This window comes from Natator depressus, chromosome 14 (assembly GCF_965152275.1).
Source record: "Natator depressus isolate rNatDep1 chromosome 14, rNatDep2.hap1, whole genome shotgun sequence".
NCBI classification, from domain to species: Eukaryota; Metazoa; Chordata; order Testudines; family Cheloniidae; genus Natator; species Natator depressus.
In genome coordinates this window covers 42,579,774-42,600,864 of record NC_134247.1, presented here as the reverse complement: position 1 = coordinate 42,600,864, position 21,091 = coordinate 42,579,774, and the positions used below count along the sequence as shown (strand labels likewise).

The following is a 21,091-nucleotide window of genomic DNA, read 5'->3' as shown; positions in this document are numbered from 1 at the left end:
TTTTTAATCCATTTAACGTGTGCCATGTTAATTTGATATCAATGTCATTCTTTAATCAAAATGACATGCAGTACCAAATCAAACGCCTTACTGAAGTCTAAGTATATCTTGATTTTAATAAAGCTTTTGACATTTCCCTAGTTTGCTTATGAGAATGTCTTGTGGTTAGATGAAATTACTATCAGCTGGGTGCACAACTAGTTGAAAGACCATACCCAAAGGGTAGTAATCAATGGTTTGCTATCAAACTAAGAGGGCATATCAAGTGGGGTCCCACAGGGGTCAGTCCTGGATCCTGTACTATTCAGTATTTTCATTAATGACTTGGATAATGGAGTGAAGCGTATGCTTATCAAATCTGTATATAACATCAAGCTAGGAGGGGTTGCAAGCACTTTGGAGGACAGGATTAGAATTCAAAGCAACTTTGGCAAGTTGGAGAATTGGTTTGAAATCAGCAAGATGAAATTCAGTAAAGAAAAGTGCAAAGTGCTACACTTAGGAAGGAAAAATCAAATCCACAACTACAAAATGGGGAATAACTGGCTGGGTGGTCATACTGTTAAAAAGGATCTGGAGATTATAGTGGAGCACAAATTGAATATGAGCCAATGATGTGGCTGTGAAAAAGACGAATATGATTCTGGCATGTGTTATCAGGAATGTTGTATGTAAGACACAAAGTAATTGTCCTGCTCTACTTGACGCTGGTGAGGCCTCAGCTGGAATATTTTGTCCAGTTTTGGGCACCACACTTGAAGAAAAATGGTGGACAAACTGGGAAAAGTCCAGAGGAGAGCAATAAAAATATGAGGTTTAGAAAACCTGACCTATGTGGAAAGGTAAAATAAACTGGGCATGTTTAGTCTTGAGAAAAGAAGACCGAGGGGGGACCTGATAACAGTCTTCCAATATGTTAAGGACTGTTATAAAGGGGACAGTGATGAATAGTTCTCCATGTCCACTGAAGGTCAGAGAATAAGTAATCAGCTTAATCTGCAGCAAGGGAAATTTTGGTTAGATATTAGGAAAAGTCTTTCTAACTATAAGAACAAGAACATAAGAATGGCCAGACTGGGTCAGACCCAAGGTCCATCTAGCCCAGTGTCCTCTCTTCCGACAATGGCCAATGCCAGGTGGCCTAGAAGGAATGAACAGAACAGGGAATCATCAAGTGACCCATCCCCTGTTGCCCATTCCCAGCTTCTGGCAAACAGAGGCTAGGGACACCATCCCTGCCCATCCTGGCTAATAGCCATTGATGGACCTGTCCTCAATGAACTTTATGTAGTTCTTTTTTGAACGCTGTTATAATCTTGGCCTTCACAACATCCTCTGGAAAAGAGTTCCACGGGTTGACTGTGCGTTGTGTGAAGAAATACTTCCTTTTGTTTGTTTTAAACCTGTCGCCTATTAATTTCATTTGCTGACCCCTAGTTCTTGTGTTATGAGGAGTAAATAACACTTCCTTGTTTACTTTCTCCACACCAGTCATGATTTTATAGACCTCTATCATATCCACCTTAGTTGTCTCTTTTCCAAGCTGAAAAGTCCCAGTCTTATTAATCTCTCCTCATACAGGAGCCATTCCATACCCCTAATAATTTTTGTTGCCCTTTTCTGTACCTTTTCCAATATAGACTAGTTAAGTATTGGCACAGGCTTTTGACAGAGGCTGTGGAATCCCCATCATTGGAGGTTTTTAATAACAGGTTAGATAAATACCTGTCAGGGATGATCCAGGTATACTTAAGAAGATAAGAACTGCCATACTGGGTCAGATCAAAGGTGCATCTAGCCCAGTATCCTGTCTTCCGACAGTGGCCAAAGCCAGGTGCTTCAGAGGGAGTGAACAGAACAGGTGATCAACAAGTGATCCATCCCCTGTCCTCAGAGCACGGGGCTCAACTAGATGACCTCTCAAGGTCTGTTCCAGCCCAACATTCCTATATGTCTCTGAATCCCTAGAAAAGTCCAGATTTGCGGGCAGGTTCTAGATTTGCGCAGGAAGTCCATGCACTCTCCTCAATACTCACGCTCCAGAAGGGGAAAGCCTGGGAGGTTCCAGGGCAGAACACTCAGATTCAGTAGGGATGAGAGTTTGGGGAACCTGGGACAGACCTTTCCCCCATCCATGACGATCAAAGATGCTGATCTGACACATGGAGGAATATGACAGACTTTGGGTACCTGAACCACTAATTTCTAATTACCTGCCTGAGGGGTCAATCATTTAGTTCTTATTTTTATGTATCTAATTTGCATCTGCTTAGTCAGTTGATCTAGAGACGGCACGTTAGCTCAAAAGGAGGTTCTTTTAATCTGTAGAAGCCTTAAGTTAGAGCCCTGCATGGGACTAGTGTAGACTCGCTGCCATGATAGTGGAAGCAGGACGGGAGTGGGTGTGATGGGTTCGGTCACAGAGATCCCCTTGGGACTGTCACCTGATGTGCTGAATTTACCTCTGAGCTCGTTTTCCCTGCCAGCTTGGGACTCCAGAACCCTGCCTTGTTGAGCCAGACATGCCAGCCTGCTGCAACACACACCCAGGTCTGGGCCACGCCCCCAACGCTGCAGACTTTAACCAAAAACTGCTCAGCGGTAAATTCAGCACATCAGGTGACAGTCCCAAGGGGGGTCTCTGTGTCCGAACTCGTCACAGTGGGATTAAAAAGAGTCGCACGCAGGACTCTACCTTACAGTCATGAGCTCCTCAGAGCAGATACTGTCCTTCATGAGGGCTTAGTAAGCAACCAGCACCCAGTAAACAAACAGGACCAGTACAGCTGGGGGGAAAACTGTTTGGTTGAATAGTTTATTCATTGGAAAATACAGTTTCATTTGACCAGAATCTATTTGTGGACTTGTATCAAGTTCGGTGAATACTTTCAACCGACACCAAACACCCGAAATGTTGTCGAATGGCTTAAAGAGAACTATACGCTACTACGAATGACAAGGAATAGTCGCCGGGCCAGGAAAGGTGAGGGTGAATGAGTCTAGATACCAGTGGGGAGGGCATGTGGGAGAGCAATGTTTCCGTCCCTCCTCCAATGACTGTTTTCTTTTAAGTAGAGAAGCTTCAATGGGAGAGACTGAGTGAAGCCTACATCAGAAGATCCCATCGTCCAGTGATTTCAGCATTTTTTCTGAGAGGCGGGAGACCCAAGTTCAAATCCCTTCTTCCTATCAGGCACAGGAGGAATTGAACTGATGCTGGGCGAATACCCGAGTTCAGTGGTTCTCAAACTTCATTGCACCACGGCCCCCTTATGCCATGACACGCCCCCACCTCCAGGCGGCAGGACAGTAGACCGAGCCCCAGCAGGGGACCTGAAGCCATAACCTGAGCCCCACTGCCCTGAGCAGGGTGGGCTGAAGTCTGAGCCCTGCGTCCCAGAGCAGAAGCCCGCAGGCTTCGGCTTCAGTCCAGGGTCTAACACTGGCCCGGTGACTCCGTTAAAACGGGGTCGCGACCCATCATTTGAGAACCGCTGTCCTAGTCCCTGGGCTAAAGATTGTCAGTTGTCCTCCCTTGCCCCACCCCACCAGGTGTTTTGTGCAAGAAACAGCTTAGACACCTGAATCCACGGGTTTCCAGCTGTGGATCGCCAGCAGAAATAGACGTCTCCCTTCTGCCTACGTGCCAAAGTCCCATCATAGGATGCAGCTTAGGACACACCCCTCTCTCCTGAGCATCTCCCCCACTGGCTAATTTAGGCGGCTCCCCACCTAGAATGCGGGAGCGGAGGTGGGATGAGAGGCCTGTTGATGGCCTGAACAGCTCCACCTGCTGCTACTACATTTTGAAGCTAGAGAGAGAGGTTAAAAAAGGAAGAGAGACTCCGTGCTTGGACGATGAGGCAGAATAAGCCAATGGTTTGATGCAGCAGCTCCTGGCAGTTGACAGCCAGAAACAGTCAGGCAGCTTTGAGTGACATCTGTCATCAGGATACGACACTTGCTGGCTACAACCCAGACCTGGGTGAGATGAGGCAACAGCTTGTGGGGGGAGGGGGAAGTCACAGTTTCCCCCCCACTTCACTCAACAGGGGGTTTCTGTGTCCAAAACCAACAACTCACCCATATGGGTGCCTCTTGGGATCTCCCCTTCCTCGGAGGCCTGGAGATCCGGAACCCACAGCTCTTCCCCTTGTTCCAGCTGGGTGATCAGCTCAGGTTTGGGAATGGGATATTCTGCTCAGGGGGAGTGAAATCAGGCAAGATCAGCGTGTGTCAGGCATTGGGAGAGTATTTGTCACAAAGCACATTCCCCTGATTTTAACCTGTGCTGGGGGGACGTGGAATCCAAACCAACTGCGGTGCCCAGTGATCACTCAGTACTCACCGTGATTGTGAGAGCTCTGCTTTATCTCCACTCTGTGTGCGTAACAACAAGAACTTCACTGCCCCCCGCACCCCGTCCCAGATTCTGTCCAGGAAGCTCAGCCCTTAAAGGCACATCCCCTAATACCACACAGATGGGAACATGGCCTTCAAGCCTCCTTCGATGAGGCACATCTTTGTGTGTGGTGGTGCTGGTTTGGGGGACTTGTGCCTGTGACAGTTTCCACTCCTGGAAAGCTGGAGAGATGGGGGTGAACTGGCATCCTCACTGCGTGGCTGGCTCCCCTGTCCCATGGGAAGGGTGCACAGATGAAAGTCTCACACTGGATCAGGAGACTGGGAAATCTAACTGACCAGGAAAGAACCTGAGCAGAAAAACTGGGCACATCACAGACCCCACGGCTTCTAATAACCGAGGGCACAGGAATCTCTTACCCAGCGAGGTCACCGTCTCGTAGTTCTCCTGCATGACGTCCCTGTAGAGGGCTCTCTGAGCGGGGTCCAGCAGAGCCCCCTGCCTCTGGGTGAAATACACAGCCACCTCCTCGAAGGTCACCGGCCCCTGGAACAACAAGAGTCCCCCACTCAGCACCTGCTGCCCCAGCCACAATCCCACGAGTCACAGGGGAGGAGGGCCGATAAAATGGAAGCTCTGGGGGGTCACAGAGGAGCAGAATCCCACCCCCACCTTGCTCAGAGCAGCCAGGAGGCTTCAGGGTGGGGAGAAGGGGAGAGCTCCTTGTCCCTCCCAGCTGGTGGAGGAGGGCAGAAGCCTTCCCGGTTATCACACACCTACTAGCCAGAGGCTGATATAGGAGATGAAGCCCCTCAGCAGGGTCCAGGGACAGGAATCCCAAACCCCTCCCCATTCCCAACAGCTGGGAGTGAGGGGACGGGGCATCTCCCTTGGGCCTCACCGCTGGGTGTCCCTTTCATATTCCACAGCAGCCCTGGCTAGTAGGTTCAAGTTCCAGCACTGAGATTTTTCCTAACTCTGTCCCCACCCCGGGGAAATTCCCGCTCCCTGACAACAGGGGGGTTCCCGTCCCAGCAAGTTTTCACACCCTGCCCTGCCCCCTTTTTCACCCTGTTTCCTGCCCCGCCCCCCTGGTACCAACCCAGCCGCAGCTCCCTGAAAATCCCCTACCTGAGCTGGTATCACTGCAGCCATTCCCCTGCCCCAGGCCCTGGGAGGATGGGACAAGCTGGTGGTTACTCTGCAGCCTGTCGGGGCAAGAGGAGCGATGGGGGGAGGTTTCAGAAGGGGCTGGAGTCCATTTCACAACCCCGACGCTCCCCGGGCCCCTTCCCGGCAGACAGACACTCTGGACCCTGCCCCACTGGGTCACTTTACTCCAGCGCAGACCCGGCCCCTCCTCCCAGGACCGAAACCACCGAGACTTTTAAACCCTCCCAGGAACAGAGACTTTGGCCCAAAGCCTAGAAAAGAGCAGAATCAAAGGAGCTGCGTTTTGGAGCTTACATGGAGCCCAGAAGAGCTCTTGCGTAGCTCACAAGCTTGTCTCTCTCACCAGCAGAAGTTGGTCCAATAAAAGATATCACCTCCCCTAGCTTGTCTTGCTAGATTTTTTTTAAGGCCATAAGGGACTGACACAGTTCAGAGCAACGGCCCCTGTATTTTTCTCATAAGTGATCCTACCAAGGCCCCAACTTTCAGGCTTTGCCTTTCTTGGGCTTAGACCCGTGTCCCTCTCCCTCCTGACTGGGGTATTACCTGGCTGCACGGTCCCTTGACTATACTGTGATATCCCCAGCCAAAGACAGACCGCCTCAGCATCTCCCCTCGGAGATGGTATGCGACACGACTGCCACAGGTATAACTGACTACACAGCTGTTTCTAAGCAAGCAGATTTTGAAAGCATTACAGAGAAAGCATATTAAATACAATAAAAATAACCTACACATGTGGTAATAAGCCTACCAGAGATCACCCCCTCGCTTCAGCAAGGGCTCTGGATGGCAATTAGGCCTTCAGTTCCCACATAGGGCCTTTCCCTCTGGTCATAAGAAGCCCATCACAGCTTCAACTCAGTCTTATGGGGCTTCAGGAGGCTAAAGTCCTTCCAGTACTTTCCTAAGGACCGGGGCCCGCCTAGGACCAGAGGTCCTGTCCGTTTGCTGGGTCCTGAGCCAGTTTAAAACCAGGTTGTCTCACCAAAATATTTTTCCTTGTCTTTTGGGCCCTGGAGAACCCAGCTGGAACTAAACTAGGTGACCCTCTCTCCTAGGGGATGGTGTGTCTCTGGAGATGTGACCACCAGAGTGAATTTGCCTAATCACGCCCCCCCGTGCTGTTGCCCTATTTGCCCTTCCCATGGTGAAAGTTCATCCAATCCCTCAATAACACACAGACCACTGTGTTTTTAGTACAATGGGCTCCAATTTATTAAACTCAGTTCCATAAGGTTTAACCCAGCACACCAAGGTTTGTTCAGGATATTACAGGCTACCGTCCCAGGGACCATTAGATGAGATAGTCCAACGGTTCTCAAACTATGGGGCGGGCCTCCCAAGGGAGACACAGGAATGTGTCAAGGGAGGAGCGAGCGGTGTGTTTTTAGGGTGGTGGTTTTTTTTTAAAGAGCTCTGGCTGTCAGCCATCGGTGGCTGGGGCTCACGCAAAAGGGCCGTGCACACCTGGAAAGCAGGGATGAAGGGTACAGCTGGGCGCTCCTACCACCCTCCCTCATTCCCTCACCGGGAGGCAGCTGAGACTCGGTCTCTCCTTTCCCCCCCTCACCAGGAGGCAGCGGGGCACTGGCTGTCCGCCTGGGGGTGGCGGCCGCAGCACAGAAGTCAGGGTGGCAACGGGGCGCTAAGTCTGCTGTAAAAAGTGATATAGACGAATGTCAAACTTTTCACATGGCCACCCTTCACTTCTGTGCTGCTGCTGGCCCTGGTGCTGCCTTCAGAGCTGGGCACCCAGCCAGCAGCCGCTGCTCTCCGCTCTGCCTTCAGAGCTGGGTGGCCGTATATGTATTTGGAGGGGCGTAAACGACAACAGACACAAAGAAGGGGGGCCCGATCAAAAAAGTTTGAGAATCACTGATATAGTCTGATGTATAAAATCTACAACACAGGCCTAAGAATTTCATCCAGACACCCCATGCACTGAGCCCAATAACTTGTGTTCGACTAAAGCACACTGTCCAGAAAGGCCTCCCATCTCTGCGGAAGACATCAATAAAGGAAGACTCCACCTCCTTCCCTTGGTGATTTGTTCCAATAGTTAATGATTCTCCCATTAAAAATGTGCCTTATTTCTCATTTGAATTTGTCTGGCTCCAGTGTCCAGTTACTGGTTCTGGTTATGCCTTTCCCCACTCATAAAGTCCTTCCCAAGTTGGTATTTTCTCCCTGTGAAAGGATTTTTATATGCCATCATCAGCTCATCTCCCAGTCCTCTTTCTGCTAAAATAAATAGTTTGAACCCTTTAAGTCTCTCACTGTGGATTGTTTTCGCCACCCCTTCAATCAATGTTGTGGCTCTTTTCTGCACCCTCTCCAATTTTTCAGAATGTGGACCCTGGAAACATACACAGCACTACAGTACCTGTCTCACCAAGGTCATGGACAGAGGTAAAACCACCTCCTTCCTCCTATTCCTTTGCAACGGCACCACACTGGGAGCTCCTGTTCTTTGTCTGTCATGACCCCAAAATCCTTTGCGGAGTCACTGCTTTCCAGGATACAGTCCCACATTCTGAAGGTTTGGCCTGCATTCGTTGGGCCTGATTTTCCAAAGTAGGTGGCGAAAAATGCAGCACTTAAGAGGCCACAGTCATACATCAGGATGCCACAAACACATAAGAACATAAGAGCGGCCATACTGTGTCAGACCAATGGTCCATCTAGCCCAGGGTCCTGTCTTCTGACAGAGGCCAGTGCCAGGTGCTCCAGAGGGAATGAACTGAACAGGGAATCATCAAGTGATCCATCCCCTGTTGCTCATTCCCAGCTTCTGGCAAACGGAGGCTAATAGCCATTGATGGACCTATTCTCCATGAATTTATCTAGTTCTTTTTTGAACCCTTTTATGGTCTTGGCCTTCACAACATCCTCTAGCAAGGCGTTCCACAGGTTGACTGTGCATTGTGTGAAGAAGTACTTCCTTTTATTGGTTTTAAACCTGCTGCCTATTAATTTCATTGGGTGACCCCTAGTTCTTGTGTTATGAGAAGTAGTAAACAACACTTCCTTATCTACTTTCTCTACACCAGTCATGATTTTATCGACCTCAATCATATCCCCCCTTAGCCGTCTCTTTTTCAAGCTGAAAAGGCCCAGTCTTATTAATCTCTTCTCATACGGAAGCCATTCCATACCCCTAATCATTTTTGTTGCCCTTTTCTGAATCTTTTCCAATTCCAATATCTCTTTTTTGAGATGGGGCTTTCTGAAAATCTAAGTACACTATATCCACTAGATCCCCTTGGTCCACATGCTTGTTGACCCCCTCAAAGAATTCTAGTAGATTGCTGAGGCATGATTTCCCTTTACTAAAACCATGTTGACTCTTTCTCTACAAATTATGTTCATCTATATGTCTGACCATATTGTTCTTTATTATAATTTCAACCAGTTTGCCCGGTACTGAAGTCAGGCTTACAGGCCTGTAATTGCCAGGATCACCTCTGGAGCCCTTTTTACAATTGGCGTCACATTAGCTATCCCCCAGTCATCTGGGTACAGAAGCTGATTTAAATGATATTTTACAGACTACAGTCAGTGGTTCTGCAATTTCACATTTGAGTTCCTTCAGAACTCTTGGGGGAATTCCATCTGGTCCCGGTGACTTATGCTGTTTTATCTATCAATTTGTTCCAAAACCTCCTCTAATGACACCTCAGTCTGGGGCAGTGCCTCAGATCTGGTGGAGGGATAGCTCAGTGGTTTGAGCTCTGGCCTGCTAAACCAGGATTGTGAGTTTAATCCTTGAGGGGGCCATTTAGGGATCTGGGGCAAAAATTGGGGATTGATCCTGCTTTGAGCAGGGGGGTTGGACTAAATGACCTCCTGAGGTCCCTTCCAACCCTGCGATTCTATGATCTGTCACCTAAAAAGAATGGCTCAGGATTGGGAATCTCCCTCACATCCTCAGCAATGAAGACCCATGCAAAGAATTCATTTCGTTTCTCCGCAATGGCCTTATCGTCTTTGAGTGCTCCTTTAGCACCTCGATCGTCCAGTGGCCCCACTGGTGGTTTAGCAGGCTTCCTGCTTCTGATGTACTTAAAATTTTTTTTACTATTACTTTTGAAGTCTTTGACTAACTGTTCCCCAAATTCTTTTTTGGCCTTCCTAATTGCATTTTTACACTTCATTTGCCAGAGTTTATGCTCCTTTCTATTTTCCTCACAAGGATTTAACTTCCATTTTTTAAAGGATGCCTTTTTGCCACTCACTGCTTCTTGTTTAGCCAGGGCAGCTCTTTTCTGGTTCCGTTACTACGTTTTTTAATTTGGGGTATACATTTAAGTTGTGCCTCTATTATGGCATCTTTAAAAAGTTTCCAGGCAGCTTGCAGAGATTTCACGTTTGGCGCTGGGCCCGTAAATTTCTGATTCACTAACCTCCTCGTTTTTGTGTCGTTCCCCTTTCTGAAATTAAACGCTACCCTGGAATGGAAATACAATATTTATATTGCAATAGATTTATTATATAATTATATGGTAACAGTGAGAAAGGCGGTAATTTTTCAGTAATAGTGACTGGGTATTTTTTATGTCTCATTTTCAGTAATAGTGACTGGGTATTTTTTATGTCTCATTTTGTAAGCAAGTGTTTTTTTAAGTGAGGTGAAGCTTGGGGGTATGCCAGACAAATCAGCCTCCTGAAAGGGGGACAGTAGCTTGGAAAGGTTGCAAGCCACTGGACTAGATGACCGTCTAAGCCTCCTATGATATGCGGAGCCGGAAGTAACCCAGAGCCAGTTTGTACCAACTGTTGCTAAAAATAGGCACTGTATGTTTCCACTACGTTTCCAAGCCAAGCTCCGCACCCATTGTAAACCGGTGTGGCTCCAACCGGGCCCGATCCCCGGCTGGCGTCAATCAGCTGTAACCGCACCGGAATCAATGAGTCCAGATTCCATCTGGGGTGAATCGGCCACAGCTCCCCTCTGCCCTGCTGGGAGCGACTCCGGTTTGCGCGAGCGGAGGGTGCAGCTGCAGGGCGGGGGAGAAGGGGGGTGCAATGCACGCACGCACACACACACACGCTTTGCACAGGTTCCCAAGGGCGCCTGGCAATGTGAACATCCCCGCCTAGCAAACAAAAGTGCCACTGGCAGGGGAAAAAAAGGCAGGAAGGCGCAGGCATGAACCAACCCCGCTGAGCTGATTTTTCAACCTCAAATCCCCAGCCAACAGCTCAGGGGGAGGGGCGGGATAACCAGAGTCTGCAGGGGGAGGGTGTAACCTTGGTGGGGTGCAAAGGGCAGGTCTCTCTTACCTTCGCTCCAAGGGGTGTCCTCACTGGGGAGCAGCGGGGAGCGTCCGGGGGTCCCCCCCCTCCTTGCGTGGAAGTTCTGCTTCCCTAGGCGGGGGTGTCCCGGGCAGGTTGGGGTTTGCAAATGGGGGGGGGGAGCAGAGGGGATGCTACTCCTGGATATTCACCTCGCCCGGCTGCAGCCAGAGCTCGGGATGGGGGGGGGGATCCCGGAGCAGCAAGCTGGGGGGGGGCGGGGGGTGGCTCTTGCAAGGGACAACGCGGAGCTCCCTCCCGGAGCAACAAAGAGTTACTGTGTAGCGCGATTCACTTCCTGCTCCTGCGGTGGCTGCGTGACCCCCAGCGCCCGTCAGGGTCCTAGCGACAAACCGATTGCCTTGCAAGCCAGCCTGCCCCGAGCCTCCCGCCCCTGCCTCTGCCAGCCGGGGGCAGCCTCTGCCCTGCCCTCCCGCGGCCGCTGCTGCAGGGGACCCCGGCCCCGGGGGCCACTGGAGCGGTCCTGAAGGAGCCGGGCCCGGTGCAGCCGTTGCAAATGTGGCAAGGTGCTGCCGGCCGGCGTGGCCGGGCCTGACCTGGCTCCTGCAAAAAAGGAGGAGCTTTGGGGACCAAAATTGCTTGAGCCCGGGCTTCTCTTTCATTACAAATCAAGCCCTGTCCTTGACCTCTGCAGAGGCTGCTCCCCCTCTCTCGGGAGGGCGAATACCAGTAAAGGGGGCAGATCGGAGGGGAGGGACGTGGGCAAAACCTGGGCAGGGGCTAAACTGACAGCACAAGAAGGACCGACAGCTAGGCAGGGGGACGAGAGGGGCCTAGGGGCAAAATCAGAGGCAGGGGGTAGGGGTCAGGGTTGAGGCACTGCCAGGCAGTGGCAGAGAGGGGGAAAAGCCCAGGATGGGGCAGGGCAGAGGGGGAAAAGTTACCCCCAAATGGGGCAAGCCAGGCAAAGAGGGTACGGGGAGCATGTCCTCCGGGCCTGCTTCCCAGGGCTGTTTTCTTGACGGCGCAGGACATCCCATTGTCTAGACAGGCAGCTCTTCCCTGCCGGACACGGTGCATTGCGCTGCTAAAGGAGACTCGATTCAGCGATATAGTTTACCAGATAATAATAGTAATAATGGTCACGTGTTTTTAGCATTTAAAAGAATCCATCACCAGTTTGCATTTCTGGGTGAAGCCTAGGCCAGTGGTTCTCAAACTAGGGCCACCGCTTGCTCAGGGAAAGCCCCTGGCGGGGCCGGGCCGGTTTGTTTACCTGCCGCGTCCGCAGGTTCGGCCGATCGCGGCTCCCACTGGCCGCGGTTCTCGGCTCCAGGCCAACGAGGGCTGCAGGAAGGGCGACCAGCACGTCCCTCAGCCCGCGCCGCTTCCCGCAGCCCCCATTGGCCTGGAGCGGCGAACTGTGGCCAGTGGGAGCCGCGATCGGCCGAACCTGCGGACGCGGCAGGTAAACAAACCGCCCCGGCCCTCCAGGGGCTTTCCCTGCACAAGCGGCGGCCCTCGTTTGAGAACCACTGGCCTAAGGTGACCAGATGTCCCGATTTTATAGGGACAGTCCCAAGATTTGGGGCTTTGTCTTTTATAGGCTCCTATTACACCCCTTGCCCTGTTCCGATTTTTTACATGTGCTCTCTGGTCACCCTAGTAAAGCCCCATAGCAATTCGCACATTTGTCTTTGCTGTTGTTCTGATTTCCTTGGCTGAATGGCCTTTTCCCGGGAACTCACTGCAAATGGAGTTTCGCTCCTTTAAATTATTTACTTTTTAAAATGCTCTTTTTGGCCACTGTCAGAAGACGGGCCATTGGTCTGACCCAGTACGGCCGTTCTTATTACCCTTAGCACTTCGTTATTTACCTTCGTTAACATTGTGCAGACAGATGTCCTTGTTTTAGTTAATTTATATTTTTAATAGTAAATCACTGAACATGTGAATAGTTGCTTGAGCAATGACAAATCACAGAGTTTCTAGTCTAATGCTTCCTGTTTATATTCAGACACTAGTTTTTCATTCTAAATGTTCTTTCTTTCTCTCTTTCTTTGGCATCATACGACTTCAAGGCTGACTGATTTCCTGTGTTGGTGTCAAAATTTCTTCAGTTTCTTTTGATCGACCAGTAGGGATTGTCTTTGTCCACTCTTGTTCGCTTCTCCATCCAACATCCTCGTGCTTTTTCATGTCACCACATGTGTGTAGAACTTGGCTCCCAGATATTCACTAGAGCAGCAGTGCTCAAATTTGTGCCGCCTGAGGACCCCATTTTGATTTTAAAAATTTTGGGAACCCCCAAGCGCCTCACGCAGCCCTTGCCCTGCACCCTTCCCCGAAGCCTCGCCTCTGTCCCACCCCTTCTCTGAGGCCCCGATCCCGCTCACTCCATCCCCCCTCCCTCCGTCACTTGCTCTCCCCCACCCTTACTCACTTTCACCAGGCTGGGGCAGGGAGTTTGGGTGCAGGAGGGGGTGTGGGCTCTGGGAGGGCGTATGGGTGCAGGGTGTGGGCTTTGGGAGGGAGTTTGGGTGTAGGCTCTGGGAGGGAGTTTGGGTGCGGAGTGCGGGCTCTGGGAGGGCATTTGGGTGCAGGCTTTGGGAGGGAGTTTGGGTGTGGGGTGCAGGCTCTGGGAGGGAGTTTGGGTGCAGGGTGCAGGCTCTGGGAGGGCGTTTGGGTGCAGGCTCTGGAAGGGAGTTTGGGTGCAGGGTGCTGGCTTTGGGAGGGAGTTTGGATGCAGGGTGCGGGCTCTGGTTTGGGCACCGGTGGTACCCCCCACTTTCAGGGAACTTCTGTCGCTCTTGGTAAGGGACCATTCAAGCTGAAGTGTCCCATTAACACCTCTGTAATCTGAGGACAAAAAGGGGGCTTAGTGGTTTAGAGATGGTTGTAATAAGCCATAACTCGAACAGAAGTTGGTTCAATAAAATATATTGTCTCTTGTCTCTCTAATATCCTGGGACCTACACGGCTAGAACAATACTGTTTCCATTTCTATAACGTTCAGTACAGTTTTGGACCTTGAGCCCATAGGCAGAGTTGAAGGGGCACAAGGGTGTTGACCCCCAAACTGCAGTACCATACCAGAGTGGGGTAGTCTTGGGGGCAGCTCCCCACTCCTCCTCTTCTCCCTCAGGCCCTACCATCTGGCCAGACCCAGGCAGGAAGACAGAGGCAGGCAGTGAGGGGCAGCTGCTCCTCTGGCTGGTGGTGCCATGGAGTGGGCAGCCGTGGCATTCGCCCATCTGCTGCTGGTGTGTGGGGCTGCATCTGCTCCTCAGCTCCCAGCCTCCTTTGATTGCTCAGGCAGCCAGTCAGAGCTGCCCAGGCAGCTCCAGGCCCAGAAGAGCCCTCGGTGAGTAGCCACCAGCACACAGCCCCAGGCAGGTGGGTGGCCTGATGAGGTGAGTCAGGGGCTGGAGGTAGCACTCCCTCCCTGGACCCTGCTGTGCAGAGCTGGCCTGAGCCCTGCTGGCCCTTGCCCCCCACCCAATAGAACCGCGGCCAATGGGAGCTGCGGGGGCGGAGCCTGCGGGCAAGAGCAGCATGCAGAGCCACCTGCGCATCTCTGCCTAGGAGGCGGACCTGCTGGCCACTTCCGGGGTGCAGCACAGAGTCAGGACAGGCAGGGAGCCTGCCTTAGCCTCCCCACTGTGCTGCTGACCAGCAGCTGCCCGAGGTAAGACCACGGCCCAACCTCGTGCCCCAACCCCCTGACCCAGCCCTGAGCCCCTCCAAAACACAGAGCCCCTATCCTGCACCCCAAACCCCTCATCCCCAGCCCCTCCTCAGAGCCTGCACCCCCAGACAGAGTCCTCACCCCCGCGTCCCAGCCCAGAGCCCCCTCCCGTACCCTAAACCCCTCATTTCTGGCCCCCAGTTAGAGCCCTCATCCCCTCCCACACCCCAACCCCCTGCCCCAAACCCCAGCCCAGTGAAAGCAAATGAGGGTGGGGGAGAGTAAGCCACTGAGGGAGGGGGAATGTAGTGAGCAGGGGGTGGGGCCTCAGGGAAGGGGCGGGGCTAGGGTGTTCGGTTTTGTGCGATAAGAAAGTTGGCAACCCTAGAGCCAAATTGAAGGTAGGATACTTCCCCAGCGAGGTTGGCTCAAGGCAGCTTGCGTAGCCCTAACCCTGTAGCGTACTTCCGGACTAAGTTACCTTGTCTGCACGTTGTTTTTGCAGTGGGACAGCTAAAGCATGTTAGTTACCCCATGGTAAAAACATACATTTTCATAGTACATTTCCACTGTGTTTTTCACACATCGAGAAGTTGAATCCCTACTTGAAGTGCAAAAGTTAACAGCCTCTGAAGTTGCCGGTGTCTCATAAGAACGGCCACACTGGGTCAGACCAAAGGTCCATCTAGCCCAGTGTCCTGTGTCTGACAGTGGCCAGTGCCAGGTGCCCCAGAGGGAACAAACAGAACAGGGAATCATCAAGAGATCCTTTCCCTGTTGCTCATTCCCAGCTTCTAGCAATCAGAGGGTAGGGACACCACCTTTCTGAGGGGGGTTTCAGTTCTCATAGGCAGCTCCTTCATGTCTCTCATGACATGCATGTACAGCATCGAGCACAACAGGGCACTGGTCTTGGGTGGGATCTGGAGGTGTGGCTGTAAGACAAATAATCATGTTCTTAAATGAAATGTGACACGTATTCATGGGTGGCAGGTATCACAGGCCAGGGGATGCAAAGACTCCCCAAACAGCCAGCCGTGGCCCTGCCCATGCTCTGCCCCATGGCCCCCTCCTGGGCTCCCTGCTCTCCCCCCATGGGGCCAGCCAGCCAGCAGGCCGGGACTCAGGGCAGCTGGGGCAGGGCTCCTCTGGCCACGGTGTAGGGTCTGGGGCCCTGGCGGGGAAGGGTGGTGGAAGGGGCGGGGCCTCAGGCGGAAGGGGCGGGGCTGGGGCTAGGCTCCTGGAACAAGTGGTTCACGCGCCACCCGTGCCTGTATTTCGTAGGCCGTAAAGGAACAGGGAACAAATTGTGGCATGAGGATCAGGCCTAATAAAGTGTATACGCACACACCATCTTAGGACACACACACAAGCACCAGCTCAGAGAGGCTTCCTTGACAGCCTCTGAACCTATTCAAGGCCATTTCTACTCATAATTCCAGACTAAGGACACTGGGAGTTTGAGAAACTAAAATTCTACTTTATAATTTCAAAGCAAGAAATAAAAAGCCCCCCCCACTGCCCCTCCACCCAACGCCCAGCTCAGCGTGGTGCATTTCAACCCCAGCCCAGCCCAGGACAGTGCCGCTTCCAGCTCCTGCAGGCCTCAGCAACGGAGCCAACATTTTACAGCGGGCAGAAAAGTGCAGAGGCTCCGGGAGAGACGCTGGGATCTAGTCACAAATGCGCCGAGAACAGGAAACCCAGGGAATGTGGTTTCACGGGAGCCAGAGAACGGGGTAAACTGACAGCAGTGTCGGCATCTCCAGTCCCAGCCGAGGCTTTTATCTCCCTGGGGATGCACCTGATGGGTGGGGCAGAGACAGTCTCCCCCCTAGACGGGAAGGGGTGACCAGGTGGGCTGTCAGGTTGCTTGTCTCTCTCTGGCCTCAGAGATGGAGGCAGACCTGTCTTCAAGGCTAGTCAGACCTACTGACATCCCCTGCTTCCTTCTCAGCTCCGCACAGCCTTGTCCTCTGAGGAATTAGATGCCCCCTCATCATTCAACTTGAAGCATCATTCGTTGCCCTGTAGGATTCAGGGATGGCTTCACCTGCTGCTCAGATGGCATTTCCTGTGTCTCTCTGGCCTAAGTGCAGTGAGTTAACAGTTCTCAGACTCAGCGGTCTGGCTCTCCAGAGGAAACCTTACCGTTCCCCCTGTCTTCCGCCTCCCACCCTCTCCCACCCTGACTGGATCTCATGTTGCTGCAGGGATCCATCCATAGCTTCCTTCTCCATATCACTTGCTGTCTCTTGAACTGCGACCCTCACAGTCACCCATCAGCATGTATGTCGATACTTATTTATAATGTTCATTGTTCAAACAACATTAAAGTCACCTGGCGAAGGGTGGGGAAACAGTAAAAAAGCAAATGAGAAAGGACTATTCTGGCAAATACTCAGTTGTCAGAGGCAGGTATCCAATAAATCCACTGTACATCCCACCAAGCCAAACTAATATCCAAGTATGTGATCCAAACATCTTCAGGAAAGAGAGAAACCCAAAAGTACAAGAGCTGAAAATCCAATTTCAAGTTCACATCCATTGATATCCAGGCGTATGTTGCCTCTGACTCAAATTCAGGAGACCAGATTTGCCCGTGTTCCTTTTTAAATTGGCTACATCTACTTCACTTTGTGCCTCATTAGTTGTATTATTTACAAAATTTTAGCACCATCATAGTGAAAGGAAAACAAACAAAAAAATCCCCCAAACTTGCAAATAATCCCCCAAATAATCTGAATTTTGCAAGGAAAAAAGCCCTGAAGCAGAAGCCACTTTGCCAACAGATGGAAACCGGGATTTCAATTCGGAAGGATCACACCGTCTCTGAGATTCAATTGCATTCCTCTTCCAGGTCTGTGACACTTTCCTCTCTAGCCCTCACGAGTCTGATTTAGGATCAAAGAAATCAAAGTGCATGGAGAGCCGACACTTTGGGAGGTGGAAGGGTGGAATGTGGGGAGGATATACAATCCGTGAGCTAATGTGGGGTAGGGGGTCGGGGATCAACATAGTGATGGAGGGAATTTCTCTGACTCCTCCCATCACCCTCCAGTAACTCACAGGCTGAGTCAATGCATTTTTCTGTCCCGGCTCCAGCTATTTTAGCATCTATTCATTTCTGCTTCATAAAATACAAAAGGTAGAAATATAAATGCTCCTCAGTACGAGCCAGAGCAAGGTGAGACTTGCTTGGAATGACAAAATCTGTCCCAACAAGGGGGAACTTGGTGCCTGTAACCACCACGTCTCTAAAGGAGGTGCTGCTATAAATGAGATCATAGAATCATAGAAGATCAAGGTTGGAAGAGACCTCAGGAGGTCATCTAGTCCAACCCCCTGCTCAAAGCAGGACCAACACCAACTAAAATCATCCCAGCCAGGGCTTTGTCAAGCCAGGCCTTTAAAACCTCTAAGGATGGAGATTCCACCACCTCCCTAGGTAACCCATTCCAGTGCTTCACCACCCTCCTAGTGAACTAGTGTTTTCTAATATCCAACCTAGACCTCCCCCACTGAAACTTAAGACTATTGCTCCTTATTCTGTCATCTGCCACCACTGAGAACAGCTGAGCTCCATCCTCTTTGGAACCCCCCTTCAGGTAGTTGAAGGCTGCTATCAAATCCCCCCTTACTCTTCTCTTCTGCAGACTAAATAAGCCCAGTTCCCTCAGCCTCTCCTCATATGTCACGTGCCCCAGCCCCCTAACCATTTTCATTGCCCTCCACTGGACTCTCTCCAATTTGTCCACATTTCTTTCTGTATTGGGGGTCCAAAACTGGATGCAATACTCCAGATGTGGCCTCACCAGTGCCGAATAGAGGGGAATAATCACTTCCCTCGATCTGCTGGCAACGCTCCTACTAATGCAGCCCAATATGCCAGTAGCCTTCTTGGCAACAAGGGCACACTGCTGACTCATATCCAGCTTCTCCTCCACTGTAATCCTCAGATGCTCAGAGTCGGTCAGGAACACTGGCTGACGTCTGACCCAGATCAGAGGGAAACATGTTAGCTAACCCCAGCTGAACCCAGACCATATTTCCTAGCCTCAGAGGCTGATGCTGAGGGTTGAGGTGTGATTCCTACACCTCTAGCCTTTTCTAGGCCTCTTTCAAGGGCTGTATGGAAATCAGTCCCTGTCAATGACTGAATGTGGAGGGGGCAGATCAAAGGGGCAGAAGGGGTGAACAACAGGGAGCAGAATCTCGCTAAGCCCATCCCTTCCCTCCCCTCTTACTCCATTATCCCAAATACTAGCTAGTGCCAGCCGAGAGCCCCATCTGGTTCCCATCTACACAAGCACCAAACCTTCAGTCTCCCAGTTTCTGGGTCCCCTAATATTTCATTCCCCAGAACCCAACGCCCTGGGGGACTGGTAGAGGGGAGTGGACACATTGTCAGCTGTCAGGGACACGTCCCTTGCAGGGAACAGCTCCAGGTAGTGGAGTGGGAATGGGTGGCAAGGGATGGATCACTTGATGAGTGCCTGTGCTGTTCATTCCCTCGGGGGCACCTGGCATTGGCCACTGTCGGAAGACAGGACACTGGGCTAGATGGATCTTTGGTCTGACCCAGTCTGGCTGTTCTTATATAGGCAAGTGGGGGAGCCCAGCCCAGGGGCTGGTGGAAGATGGGGGGTGGGGACAGGTGTGTAGAGTGAAGGTGGGGCCTGGCCCAAGTGTCCTTCTCCTCATCTCCATGGCAGGGGGATCCCATCTGGGAAGGGAAGGGAGAGGGGGGAACTTCAGCCAGGCAGGGGGAGTGTCTGGAGGAGTTTCTCTCTCTCCCTTCCCCCACCTGTGGCCCATCAGCTCAGCAGCCAGGGCTGCAGCAGGGAGGAGGGGCTGATGGGGGCTTCTCCTCCTCTGCCTAGGGTTTGCTTAGACCTGGCAGAGCCAGAAGGTCACCGATCAGCTCAGGTTTGGCCGCTGCTGTGTCCTCACCCCAGCGATGGGCAGCTGGATGCTTGGGAGCCAAATGCCACAGACGCATGTGGGAATTAGGACACTGGTTTGGCACTGGTAGAATCCCCACTGTGTGGAATCTCTGAAGTCTGATATCAGTTAAAGTCTATGCTACAAAGTTTGCTGGCATAGCTATGAACATAAGAACATACTGGGTCAGAGCAAAGGTCCATCTAGCCCAGTATCCTGTCTTCCGATAGTGGCCAGGGCCAGGTGCCCCAGAGGGAATGAACGGAACAGGTAATCGTCAAGTGATCTATCCCCTGTCGCCCATTCCCAGCTTCTGGCAAACAGAGGCTAGGGACAGCATCTCTGCCCATCCTGGCTAATAGCCATTGATGGACCTATGTTGGCGAGGAGTGTGAAAAAAATCATACACCCCCTAGACAACATAGCTATCCCGGAAAAAAATCCCAGTGTAGATGCAGCTAGTGCTTCTGTGGGCTTAGCAAATGTCCTTCCAGGAGGTGGTTTAGCCATTTCAGCAGATCGCCTTCTGTTGGCTTAAGCTGTGTCTCCACTAAGAGACTTTGCCAGCAGAGATATACCCAGCCAAGGCTCTGCAGTGTAGACAAGCCCGTTAACTCTGTCTGAAGGATTTTCCACGCTAAGGACATTTAAGAGGCATCTTCCCTGTATGGATTTGCCGATGGCTGGCACAGTCAGATAGTTATAGCTCCTCTAGACAGCAAGTGTGAAAAATCGGGACAAAGGTGGGGGGTTAATAGGCACCTATAAAATTGGGACATCTGGTCACCCTGAGCTGCTCCCACATTCAAGGTTTCTGGGCCATGTGAAGTCTCTGATGCGTAGTAAGGTTTGAGCTCTGATTGAAACGTTTCCCACAGTCGAGGCATTTATAGGGTTTTTCTCCAGTGTGGGTTCTTCTGTGCCTAATAAGGGTTGAGTTCTGATGGAAGCTTTTCCCACAGTCAAGGCATTTATAGGGTCTCTCCCCCGTGTGGATCCTCCGGTGCGAAATAAGGGTGGAGCTGTCACTGAAACTTTTGCCACAGTCCAAGCATTTGTACGGTTTCTCTCCCGTATGGAATATCTGATGTTTAATAAGCTGTGAGCTCCAGTCAAAACTTTCCCCGCAGTCTAAGCATTTATAGGGTCTCTCTCTCGTGTGGATTCTCTGATGCGAAATGAGGTTTGAGCGGCAAATGAAACTTTTCCCACAGTCCGTGCACATGTAGGGCCTCTCTCCCGTGTGCAGTCTCTGGTGAGTAATAAGATCTGAGCTCTGATTGAAGTTTTCCCCACAGTCGGGGCATTTGTAGGGTCGGTCTCCCGTGTGGAGTCTTTGATGCGTAATAAGGTTGGAGCTCTGATTGAAGCTTTTCCCGCACTCAATACACTTATAGGGTCTCTCTCCCGTGTGGATTCTCCGATGAGAAATAAGATTGGAAGTTTGACTGAAGCTCTTCCCACACTCCGTGCATTTATAGGGTTTCTCTCCTGTGTGGGTTCTCCGATGAGAAATCAGGTTTGAGCTCCGATTGAAGGTTTTCCCGCACTCAGTGCATGTGTTTTTTCTCTCTTCTGCGTGGATTCTCTTCTGGGCTGAGGTTTCCTTGAGGCTTTTACAGCCTTCCTCACAATTAAGGGTCTTACCCACTCTTTTCCTCGGT

General features: G+C 51.4%; 1 protein-coding gene across 1 annotated transcript in view; it reads right to left on the bottom strand.

Annotated features, from left to right (window-relative positions):
* The window catches only part of LOC141998056 (uncharacterized), an 80,056-nt gene that overhangs the window by 5,928 nt on the left and 53,037 nt on the right, over positions 1-21,091 (bottom strand). Inside the window, exons 5-9 of the mRNA XM_074970693.1 lie at positions 20,235-21,015; positions 10,823-10,906; positions 5,495-5,571; positions 4,783-4,909; positions 4,084-4,197 (exon numbers count right to left, since the gene is read on the bottom strand). Of these exons, the coding sequence (XP_074826794.1) occupies positions 4,084-4,197; positions 4,783-4,909; positions 5,495-5,571; positions 10,823-10,906; positions 20,235-21,015 (1,183 nt within the window). The remainder of the gene's footprint in view (positions 1-4,083; positions 4,198-4,782; positions 4,910-5,494; positions 5,572-10,822; positions 10,907-20,234; positions 21,016-21,091) is intronic.